This window comes from Ochotona princeps, chromosome 15, assembly GCF_030435755.1.
Source record: "Ochotona princeps isolate mOchPri1 chromosome 15, mOchPri1.hap1, whole genome shotgun sequence".
Taxonomy (NCBI): domain Eukaryota; kingdom Metazoa; phylum Chordata; class Mammalia; order Lagomorpha; family Ochotonidae; genus Ochotona; species Ochotona princeps.
In genome coordinates, this window is record NC_080846.1 from 5,414,973 (window position 1) to 5,427,136 (window position 12,164).

At 53.9% G+C, this 12,164-nt stretch overlaps 1 protein-coding gene across 2 annotated transcripts in view; it reads right to left on the reverse strand.

The window, feature by feature from the left end:
• GRAP2 (GRB2 related adaptor protein 2) overlaps positions 1–12,164 on the reverse strand; it is a 66,029-nt gene that overhangs the window by 4,577 nt on the left and 49,288 nt on the right. For both annotated transcript variants that reach the window (XM_004589486.2, XM_058673099.1), the window contains exons 3-5: positions 6,728–6,819; positions 4,853–4,972; positions 503–671 (exon numbers count right to left, since the gene is read on the reverse strand). In XM_004589486.2, coding sequence (XP_004589543.2) covers positions 503–671; positions 4,853–4,972; positions 6,728–6,819 — 381 coding nt within the window. The remainder of the gene's footprint in view (positions 1–502; positions 672–4,852; positions 4,973–6,727; positions 6,820–12,164) is intronic.

A 12,164-nucleotide genomic window follows, 5' to 3' on the forward strand; every position in this document is an offset into this window, starting at 1 on the left:
CCGGTGCATTTTTTTAAGCACACGTGATTCCAGGCCCGCTATGCTGCAGTGCCCATCTCCACACCCTAGCACAGGGCTCCAGCAGGGGGTGCCAGCCTGTTCTCTGGCTTCCTGGTCTCCTACCCGCCCCCAGCCTTCCTCCTCAGGGCAATGCTGTGGCTGAGCTGCTAGCCACAAGGCATGTGGCTAAACCAGCACCCACAATAAGAACTAATGCTGACAGACCACTTGCGGTGTGGCTAGGAACAACCCCTCTCTTACCTTCATGGCTGTGCCAGGAGTACCACACCTGCCCCATGTCATGTGGCAGGGAACTGAAGGCCAGGGAACTCTCCAAAGCCCCACGGGAGGAGGTGCCAAGCTGTTGCTGACATGGACATCTGACCTCAGAGCTATTCCACCTTCCAGAATACTCAGAGGACGAGCCCACCTCTGCCGCCCCAGGTGCCCGAGCTTGGCAACTCAGCCAGGAGCCAGGATGTGGCGGGGTCCCGCAGCGCACCTGATCCTCTCGGGGCCTGTCCCTCAGGAAGATCTGCTTCTGTTTGGAGATGGACGTTGTCCTGTAGTAGTCCACCAGCTTATTGAGGGATGGAAACTTCTCAGTCCACAGGAAGTAATTGCCCTTATTGTCACGCATGACCTTGAAGTGCTGCACGTCCTCCTCATGCCTGGAGAGCAAGGCAGACCCTAGTGGTACACTAGCCAATGACCTTGGCTCTGCACCCCAGGGTGCCTGCATCCACCCATGGTGGACACTGTGACTGCCCTGTGGAGGGGGAGGGGAGGGCTGCGCAAGATCCTCTGGGAGGCATGGGGAACAGAACACTCAGGGCACAGGTGCTAGAGGGGACCTGTACCTCAGCACAGGGCAGATAGCTAAAATCTGTCTTGGTCACTGCAGTCAAGCTTTTACCCGGGGCGGGAGGTCAGGGCATTGTTCCAAGTGCCTTACAAACTAAAAGATCCATGTTTACTTGCAACACGGCAACATCTGAATTTTGTCCTGTGCTGGGACACCTCCTTCGAGGGGCTTCGAAGGCTTTTGCTAGCTCTCTGTTATCACCAGCTGCTTTGAACTGTCTCCTGTGAGCCCATCAGCGAGCATGCAAGTGAGCGAGCACTGGCAGGTAAGATGCTCCTCCAAGAACCTGTCGTCTGTTCTCGATGTAATGAGGAGATCTCTTGATCTTGCTTTGCATAAATCAGGTTACAGAATATTTTGAGCTTCTGCCAGGAAATAGTCTACAGAATTGCTGAGTTTCATTGGAAAAGACCTTGGAGATTGTTTTTATTCATTACTTGAGGTTCAGACAGATGCAGGGGCCTTGGTCAAGGTCACCAAGGACTTGACAGAGCTGAGCAAGATTCTGTATACACACACACACTCCAGGACAGAGTTACACACACACACACACACACACACACACCTGATGTGAAAGGCAGAGTTACAGAGACAGAGTGGGGCAGGGGACTGGATCTAAGGTGGAGCAGCCAGGACTTGAACCAGCGCTCATATGGGATGCTGGCATCACTGGCAGTGTCTTAATCTGATGTGCCACCACACTAGTCCTGATTCCAGTCTAGTAGGCATCCTGCTCTGCACTCACAAATGCTGGGGTACATGTGGGTCAGAGTTAGAGAGAGGTTGGATTTTACCCATCTGGAAAGAGACACCCGACTTGACTTTACTTTCCACTGGAGCCTCACTCTACTGCCAGGCCTTTCTGCTTTGGTTGTTTTTCCATAGGAGACACAACTCCACTTAAAAAGACACCAGTAGTAATGCATGCAACAAGAATGGGAAGGGTTTGGGGAGTGGAGTTACCTCTGAAGGCTGGAGGATGAACTTGGGGTGTCTGTGATCAGAGGGGAGTGGGAATTCTGAACTTCAGGGTCTCTCTGCTGGGGTGCAGTGGCCACTCCATGGACCAGCCCTGCCCCTGGTTCTGGCCGCTCCCAGAGCTTGCTCCCCTTCAGGAACACATGGTTCAATTCACCGTTGTCACTCCTCACCTCCAGATGAGAGGGAGGAAGGTGAAATCCTCCTGCGATCTAAGTATTTATCCACTGCCACTTAGGCAAAGGACTCCGCTTAAGACCTCAGCCCTTCAGGGTCCCTGAGTTGGCAGGTGGACGTCAGAATGGCCTTGGGTCATCTGTTTGGGCCTTGGATTCAAGGCATGCAAGAGGGAGGCAGAAGCTTAGCACCATAGTCGCTTCTCCAGCCACAGCGAGCTCTTCCCTGCTGCCGCCCACCCCGTGATGGCAAGCAGAGGAGAAAAGAAATCAGAACCAGGTTGCTTTGTGGCAGTTTGTACATTTCTGCACCTGGTTTCATGGCGTTTGGGGTAGTGCCCACTGCAACAAGACGCTGCATTGCCTCAAGACTAGAAAAGGCATCAGCAGAAGTCAAGGTTGACCCTGGATAATTTGTTTTAAACAAGGAAATACAAACTATAATTCCTAGTTCAATGAGTTGGAGTCATGGTCATGTAAACTGAAGCCACTGGGCACAGTGGGGAAAGCTGCCACCTATGACGCTGGCATCGCCAACTAATGCCTGTTTCTAGTCCTGGTGGCTTCAATTCCCTGCTAATGCACCTGGGACAACAGTGGAATATGGCCCGAGTGCTTGGGCGCCTGCACCCACAGGGGAGACCCAAATGAAGCTCTTGGTTCCTGGCTTTGGTCTGGCCCAGCTCTGGCTGTTGTGGCCACTTGGGGGTGAACCTGCCAAAGAAAAAAATCTCTCTTTCTCTGGCACTCTACTTTTCAAATAAATAAAATCAGCCTTAAAAAGGAGGGGATGGGTCATCTTAAGATGTCCTCCAGTCTAACAAATTATTTGGTTGTAATTGGGGCCTTTAGGGCATAGGGCTGATTTGGGAGATTTATTCACAGAGCCAAATGTCACCGGGATCTAACACATTTAGAATCTGTGCTGCGCCAGTACTGGCTGAGCTAAAGCTGACTATGGCCCAGCGAGCGACAAGGAAAGTCCTGGTTGAGGACTGGTTGGTTCAGCAAGAGCACAGGACAAGCACTGGGAAGGTGCCTGTGTCCCTGAGGGCTGGCCAGCCAGCAAGACTGCACAGGAAATGAGAAGACACGTGCATTTAGTTGCAAAAAGTTTTGTAAAAGTCTCTGTCTCTTTCCCCTAATATGCATTTTCCATGAACTTTTGGAAGATATCTCCATTTGTGGATTTCAAATATCTCTGCACCAAAATAAAATGTCTTTTGGCTTTTGTGAAGTTTATTTATTGGAAAGGAGGAACAACAGGGAGAGAGGGAAAAGGGCAGAGGAGAGGGGAGGGGAGGGGAGGGAAGTAGAGGGGTGAAGAGAGAAGAAAGAATTCACTCCCTAAATGCACGCAACAGCCCAGGCTGGACCAGGTTGGACCAGGAGCCAAGAACTCCATCAGGGTTCTCCTGTGTGGATGCAGGGATCATTGCGCATTCCCAGGCATGGCAGCAGGACTGGGACATGGGGATGTGGACATTCCAAGCTGTGGCTTAACCCCTCTGCCCCACAATTCGTCTTTTGACTCCATTCTCCACAAGCTTTTTGAATAACCATTGTTTCTAAACAGTGAAGTGGCCACAGTTTGTTCCCTGAGATTGGATTTCCATACTCAGAGCTCTTCAAGACCTATCGAACGGTGCAGACCAGGACTTCCTGCCCGTGACCCTGACGGCAGGGGTTTGTTGCACGGTTTCCATGCTGGCTCCTAATCTACTCTCAGCAGTTTCTCGTACTTTCACATGTGGTCACCATATCTGATTATGTGACTTGCAATCCCTGTAGGCTGACCACGTGCAGTGCGGTCAGACCTGGGGCTCCCGTGTGTGGGGCTGTGTCATGTCACGTCTGGGGCCTGCACTGAGTCACTTCCTTCTGGGGGCCACCCAGGACCGACATGTTGGCGCTGCCAGGCTCTGCCAGCCAGCCTCAGCCCTGTTCTCAGCTTTGCCACCTGGTGCTGTGTGCAGTCGGCCTTTCTCTGCTCACAAGGTGCTTCAGTGTGTGCACGGGAAGATGACATTAAAAGGTAAGTCCAGGGGTCGCCCGAATGGGGCAGTGGGTTAAGCTGCTGCCTGCGAAACCAGCTTCCTACATTGGAGCTCTGGCTTGAGTCCTGCCTGCTCTGTTGCTCATCTGACTTTCGGCTAATGCCTGGGAAAGCCAAGGAAGATGGCCTGAGCGCTTGAATTCCTGCTCCCCTATCTCGACCATGGGAGACCCGGATGGAGCTCCAGGTTCCTGGCTTCAGCTGGGCCCAGCTGTGGCCACTGGGGAGCAAACCAGTGGGCAGAAAAATTTCTCTCTTTCTCCCTATCTCTCTGTTTCAAAATAAATAAATGAATCTTTAACACATGAGTTAAGTGCAAAAGAGTTTCAAACGCATGCATGGTTTTTCATTGTTAGGCATTTCCGCGAAATTTTCAGAGACACGTTACAAAGGCAACCTCTAGCAATGACTGAATTTCTGCCTTTGTTTGCACACATTAAAGCAAAAGGTGAAGAGTTGAACCCCCTGGTGGTTGTGCCAATTCTCCTTTCCTCTCCTGCTCCTGACACACACTCCTGAGGCGTGCATGGGTGCAAGGTGCTGTTCAAGGCATGAACAAGTAGCAGCTCAAAGTTCTGTTCCTTGTAGGCACCTGGGCTGACAGGTGGGCAGGCGTTGTGTGCCCGAGTTCCGGGGAGGAAATGAGAATGTGTCACCTGCCTGCCACCAGGCCCCTGATGGCTGCCGGGTCACATGATGAGGCTGCCCTGTGGCTTCCGCAGACTGAGCAGGGTCAGGACAACGGGATGTGGGCTGGAAGGGAGAGGGGGCCGATACCTGACAGAGATGGAGAAGTCCCCTGGGGAGCTCTGACTGGCACGGATGATGAAGAAACCGACTTCCTTGCCCATGAGCAAGTTCTCTGCCTGGTGTCGCGAGAGGCCCTCATGAAACCACCTGTAGGCGTGAGACAGTGTGGGAGGATGCCAGTGAGACACCCCAGTGACCCGGAGGGGCAGAGGCTGGGATCTCTGAAGCGCGGAGGGACTGAAGGGCCACCAGGCGTCCAGAACCAAGGAGGCGGCCACCCAAGCGCCCCGACCACCACTGACTGCTGCGTGAGGCCAGGAAACAACTGCAGGCCCTGCGTGCTGCCTCCCTGGTTGAGTTCTCGGTAGCCCGGGGACGCCTCCTTGGCCTATAATACCAGTGGTCTTTGTCCTGCGTGCAGGGCAGAGGGCACCCAGCACCCCTTGTGCACATACTACAGGTGGGCAGGCATTGCCCAGCCAGCTCCTGGGTTCTGCCCAGAAATGCCACCTCTATTGTGGAAAAGAGGGAAGAGGCGGCAGCCCTGGTGAGTGCGTTTGGCTGCAGGTGCATGTGTGCATACGTGTGAGGTCAAGACAGAGCAAGCACGGCAAGGTGGCTGCAGCCGCAGGGCAGAAGGCATAGCATGGCGAAGGAGTGTTGTGCTGGAAGGTTACCCCACTGTCCCTTTAAGACAGATGCTCTGTGTTAGGCTCCCTGGTGAGCTGTTCCTCAGGCCTTCTAGAACTGAGGAACTTGAGAAAGGTGTATGTGCTCCCAGCTCAAGGCTGCAGGGGAAGCTGGCTGGGTTGTGAGGGGTTGCTAGCCTGTAGGGGGGAGGCTGAAGAGGCTGCCAAATCCGCATTGCACCCCGCAGGGCTGAACAAGCGTGGAGGGATGGGATGAGGGCTGGGGTACAGCCAGCAGTAAAGGAAACGCTTCCTTCCAGGGAGAATGTGGGGGGGGAGTAGAAGCGGGACGGGGATCTGAAATGGAGAGTTTTGGCTTTTGTGGGTTGGTGGTTTGCTTGGTAAGAATGGAGAATCGTAACAATTGTTAAGGAGGAAGGAAGAGCTGAGGTGATGGCGCCGGACAAGTGTATGTGTCGCAGCAGCTCCATCCGTCAGGGTTGAAGCAGCAGGCATGTGGGGGCAGGTGGGGCTGGCACGGGGCAGGGGGCTCTCTCCTGGTGACTTCCATTGTCTCAGGGATGGGAAGGGGCAGGAGATTTGAGGCCAGAATAGTTAGGAAGACAGCTGAGCAGCAACAACGGCCCAGTCAAGGTCAAGGGGGTCATTCCACCAGCCCAGAGGTCAGCCCGGGGTTACAGGGAGCCCTGTGGCAGACCCTTGCCCCTTCCACCGCACCATTCTGGTTTTCTGACAAACCTTTGCTCTTGGGGCCACAGGCCCAGCTGTGACACAAGATTAGATTTCTATCTAACCCTTGTGGTCAGTGTTGAGACAAAGGACACCACCATCTCAATTTCTCGTTTCCTCTTTTTATGAAGGCAATTTCCTCTTTTTCCTACTTCTCTCCCTGGGGTGAACAGGCCAGCACAGCCCACACAGCCACCTGACTGGCCTCGAACCGAGTGCTAGCCAACAGCGCCCCCGCTTGGGAATTCCTGGAAACCACGAGACTGAAGTCCTTACGGCCGATTCCAGCTGATCCACTGATTTTGTTCAAAAGTTAAAATAGGTGACGCAGGTACCTAAAGTGGGATCCCACAGGAAGCGAAATGAGATGCAAATCTCCCTCCCACCCTGGCCTTGGTGGAGGGAGGGCCTTTCTCAGCGGCGACTGGGGTATGCGGGGGCAGTTCCAGCACCTGCTGGAAGAGCAAGGGGCGTGTGCCTGGGCAACCCTTCTCCACGCAGCGCGCACACAGGGGAGACTCACTCCGGAAACTGGATGTCGATGAAGTTCTTGGGCACGTAGCCTTCCTGGCTCCCCAGCTCTGCCTTGAGCCACTCCTCCTGGTTGCTCAGGATCTGGCGGGGGCAGGGGATACAGAACACACACTGTGATGAGGACCCCGAGGCAGCCAGAGAAGGGGGGCGGGGAAGGCCCAGAGAACACCCTCAGAGTCAGAGGAGAAGAAGCTCAAAGGGACCACCCAGCAGCCCTTGGAAGTCCCCTGGAGCCCCATGGCGGCAGCGGTGGGTTTGTTTTGGAGTTTCGCTTCTCTGGACCTGGAGTTATTTCTGTCACCTTGGGCTACCCTCCGGTGTCATCACCTGGCAGCTCTCAGGGACTTCTTGAAACCCTCTCTCTGTGTTTCGGAAATTTCTTTGTCTGGGATCTTAAGCTCCTTTAAGTTCCTCTCAGGTCAGAGGGTGGGAAGAGAAACAATGGCTCCATGTTGCTTCTTTTCTAGGTAGTAAAAAACCCTATAAAAATGTAACTTTTGGGGCCGACAGCAGACACCATTGCATAGTAAGCTAAGCTTCCATCTGTGGCTCCAGCATCCCATATGGGTGCCGGTTCATGTCCGGGGTGCTCCATTTCCCATCCAGCTCCCTGCTTATGGCCTAGGGAAGCAGTGGAGGATGGTCCAAAGCCTTGGGACCCTGCACCCGCATGGGAGACCCAGAAGAGGCTCCTGGCTCCTGGCTTCGGCTCAGCTCAGCTCCAGCCGTTGTGGTCACTTGGGGAGTGAACCAGTGGTTGGAAGATCTTTCTCTGTGTGTCACTCTTTCTCTCTGTAATTCTGCCTTTCCAATAAAAATAAAATTCTTAATTTTTTGAAAACTTTTTTTGTTTTTTAACTACACAGATAAAAATTTAAATATCCACCTTGGTATTCTACTCAGTTTGTTTCACAAAATGTTCTTTGGGGCAAAATTTAGGATACCTGAAATACCTGTCCTATATCAGCGCGTAGAGCCAGTCCTAGCAAAACTGGAAGTTCTGTCTCCTTACTCCCTGGGCCCACGCTGACTGGCAGGCGGGCTCTGCTGCCTCCACTGAGAACATATCTAAAGTATGTGACAGCGGTCATTTGAGGTGAAGACAAAGGGCCCGAGGTGGAAAATCCCCCGCTGGTACCACCGAATTAGCCACCCCTTCCAGGAGCTCTCTACTCTGAACGTTGAGAAATTCTGATCTTGGTGATGGTTTAAGCCATTTTCAGTTTCTGCTTCTTGTAGCTGGAAATGTCATCCCTGTAGGAAATCCCAGGATAAAGAAGACAGCAGAAGTCGGTTGGGAGAGACTGGAGCAGAGGCTACCTGCCCAGGCCGTGCAGCAGCTCCCTCGGGGCAGGCCGTGAGGCGCGGGCGCAGTGCCTCCTGGGAATACGAGGCCTCAGGGTGGCTGGGGCTGACATTGGGGGTAGGGGAGAACTAGAGCACAGGGCCCGGGTGCTGGGCGACACAGGGTTTACCCTGAAACATGGGCAGCCATTAAGGGGTGAGATTACAGAAAGCAGCAAAGGACAGGGAGAGCTGTGTGAGAGGACATGGAGGAAGACGGGGTGGGAAGAAACTGCCTGAGACCCAGGGTGGCCCCAGGCCAGAGATGACACAGCCAGGCTACACAGGGAGGCGAGGGTGTGGTCCACATTTGGGCAGGCTGACGGTTCTGGTTCTCGGGAGCCAAGCAGGGAGGGCATTCTGGAATGACTCCGGTTTCCAGCTGAGAGACTGAGTGGGTGGTGATGACATCACTGAGCTAGAAGACACAGCAGCAGCAGCAGGGTCAGGAGCCACCCATGGCCTCTGGCTGGTGTGCCCATGAACTTGAGTTCTCCATGGGGGAAAGGATGCCAGGGACTGCTGGGGGTGCCTGGACGCAGGTCAGGGTCAGGGAGCAGTCTCTGAGAATGGGGAGAGGGTTGGTGTCAGGAGGTCCCCGAAGGCTTCCTCCTCCCGGAGAAAGGGCTGGGAGGAGAACTGTGGAGAGCTGGAACCCCGTGACAGACGTCACTGCTGAGGCCGAAGAGAGCATGAATGTCCAGCTTCCTCGCCATGAGGGCCAGTCAACGAGCCTGTGGAAAACAGGGTTAGGAATCCCCCCGTGAAGATGAGATGAGCCCTGCAGAAAGTGTCTGCGGTGGAAAACGTGCCTCTGTCCACACCCTGGTCCAAGGGAGGCCACGGGAGGACACCGAAGGTTTGTGATTCCCTCAGAGCCTTCTATGTGTGTGGTTTTGAACGCAATCAGTATTTGGGTAGAAATAAAAGCATGCCCCATATCTGAGCTCGAGTATTACCGAGCACGGAAAACATCAGAGTCTCTGACATCAAATGTGACTGTTGGTGTCCCCAAGGACACGTGGGGATGGGTGCACTGAGATGGGGGATGGGGCAAGGAGGGGGTGGGGACAGAGAATCTAGGTCAGAGGGAACTTTTGACGCAGCCTGGCATCCACATGGAGGCCTAAAGATGGGGTTGCCGGAGCCATCACTCACTCCCACCTTTATGGTTCTGGAATCTGGCCAGGGTAATGAATGTCAAATACAGAGACTGAGGAGGAGGAGGAAGGATGGGGCACCAGGAGAGAGGGGAAAGAGGCCACTTGGAAATTGGCTGACACTTGGTGCTTGGTTCTCTGGCCTGAAAGCAGCTGTAATTTTAGTCATCACGGCTCTTACTCTCCCCACAACCTCTTCCAGAGCCTGAGGAGATTATCCTGCGAGGCGCCAGGCCATTTCTCTCTGCCACCTGCAGCTCAGTCCGCCTGAGAGGATGTTTCCCAGGGAGGTGGATGTATAGGCTTTTTATGATATGTGGAAGGCAAGGTAATTTTGAAAAAATTTTTTTTTTCATTTTCTGCCATGAGAAGTATCTTGAGTGCATGAGGGGGGAGGGAGGTGGTTGGGTTTCTTCTGCCCCGTTGAGGGCCCCGAGCCCTGTAACTTCCTGTTCTCATTTCTCGATGTCTCCTGGGTCCCCAGCTGCTCATTGTGCAAACCCCAGAAAGGAGCTCAGCCAAAACTCATGAAGTTTTTCACCCTTGAGTTTACTGTATCTTATTTCTTATCTTGTTCCCTAAGGGAACAATTTTCTGGGTTTCATGACCTGAGTGTACATTAGACGTGGAAGAGCAAGAACCAAAGGGGGGCTGGATGAATTTTAAAATTGGATGAAATTATAGCTCTTAGAGGCACAGCAGAAACCTGAAGCATTGAAGAGCTCATTAGGTTGGATTAGTGCGTGCTGCTTTGAGGGGCTGTTGTAACGGGAAGAAATGGGGTCACATTGGACTTCCTACAGAAGCAGTGAAAGGGCAGTGGGTCAAGAGACATTGGCCAAAGCTACCGGCCCATTCCGATGGCCAATTCCAGTGTAATTCCGGGGCTGTGCTTAGCTGCAGGGACATGAATAATCAGGTTCTTGACAGAAGATGGGATCCAACTGCTGGCAGGCATTCCCTGCCTATCTTTCACTGGCTACTCCGTGCGGATCAGCATCTACTGAGTGCGTGCTGTTGGCATGTGAGTGTCGGGAATACAGAGGAACATAAACGGGGCCGTGGGGCGGGTTCTGTGGACCCTTTCATGAGGCACTGCGGTTTTTGGCACTGGAGGTTACACAGGAGACAGAGCGCACCAGAGAGTTGCTGGGGCAGCCGAGTGCTGCCTTTGAGACAAACCACGGGGGTCTTAAGTGATGTCACCTTTCCTGGAAGGAAGCAGGGGCAGCCATTGCAGGGCCAGCAAGCCCAGCCTGGCTTTTGCTTCATTGCCACAGCTGCCTCATGCAGCATTTGAAAAGGGGCATAGGTTGGCTTTCTGATGGAATTCTAAATGAGAAATGCCGTCTGGCGATTCAAGGAACACATGCCGTGCACCTGTCAGGGCTGTGGCTTGTGTGGGATGCTGGGAGACACGAAGGGTGAGTTGGCACAGCCCTGCTCTGGGGCGTTCACGTCCACGCCTTCATCAGGTCCCAGGAGGTTGGCGTGCCTCAGTGCTGGACCCTGACAGCTGTGGCAAGCACAGCCACCAACACACACAAGAGTAAGGGCGGCGACAGGAGGTGGGTGCAGGGTTGGGGGGGTGTGAGACCACAGAAGCACAGCTTTCCCGTACGTCGCTATCATGTGAGGCCAGGTTGTAAATGCCTTGAAATGCAATGTGTGGTGAGATGCAGGGAGGAGCTGGGGCGGTAAGTGGGGGAGGGTTTCATGGCGGAGGTCGTCAAGTATGTACTTCAGTTTTGTGTTCAGTGAGGGGCCGGGGAACCTGGGACAGGACAGCGTGTTACAGTAGGACAGAGGGGCACTACAAAGAAAGATGCCCGTGTGTGTGTGTTTGTGTGTGTTTGTGTGTGTGCACGCGTGCACCCAGGAGGGTGCATATGCACATGTGTGTAGTACACACATGTGTGTACCTACATGCTTGTGGACATGCACATACTATGAGGGTCTTTGTGTGGATTTGCCCATGTGCATGATGAGATTAGAGGGTGGGTTCAGAACTGGAAGGCTCAGATTTCAATCAGCTCGTAATGGGGAAGCATTGAAGCCCTTTGAGGAACTGGTTTTAGATCTTTCCAGAAAAACCCTCTGGGATCCGTATGTGGAATGATTGGAGGAAGAGACAAGAAGCCATGAAGGGCTGCAGTGGGCCATGGGAGTCAATGCTGCTGCTGCCGCTGTCGTGACAGCCACTCACTGGGCATCTGCTCAGGCTGGGGTCCTGCAAGCTGGCCTCTCCTGCCACAGAGAGAGGAGTACCCAGGGGACACAAGGGGGGCAGGCCTTGGGTTTGAACACAGACCAGTCTGACCCCAAAGTTCCTGCCCTTCCCCCGTGTCATGCTTCTTCTCAGGAAACAAGGAATTGTCCAAGTGATGTCACGAAAGGCAGACATTCTGAGCTTAGGCATCAGGCATCGCTTCCCCCAGATCCTGGCTGGTCACCTTCCAGCCGTGTGACTTTGGACACCTGGCTGAGCCCCTTAGCTTCAATTCCATATTTCTAACATGGAGGAGAGGGCAGTGTCCACCTTGCAGGTCTGCTGACCAGAGGGTGCGAGGTCTGCCAACCACCTGGCTCCATCCTGTCTGGGCACATGTTGCCTATGGATTATCACGATTTGGCATGTGAGGCACTGGTGAGGGCTGAGGCTGCTGGCTTGGTGCCGGGTCATGCTTAGAACATGGCCAGGAGATCCTGGGAGTGCCTGGGGGTGGCAGTTGAGCGATTCTGGAATTGCTGGGTTAGGGGATGCAGGCAGCTGGCAGTGCGGGTCAAGGGGTTCCAGAGAGAAGTTGGAGGTGGAGCTGCAGGCTGGGGCTTAGAGGTGAGAACAGAAGTAGAGAGTGGGGAAGATGGCTCCCAGAGAGCAGGGAAGGGCAGACAGTCCAGGGTGGAGTCTGCAGCAAGATC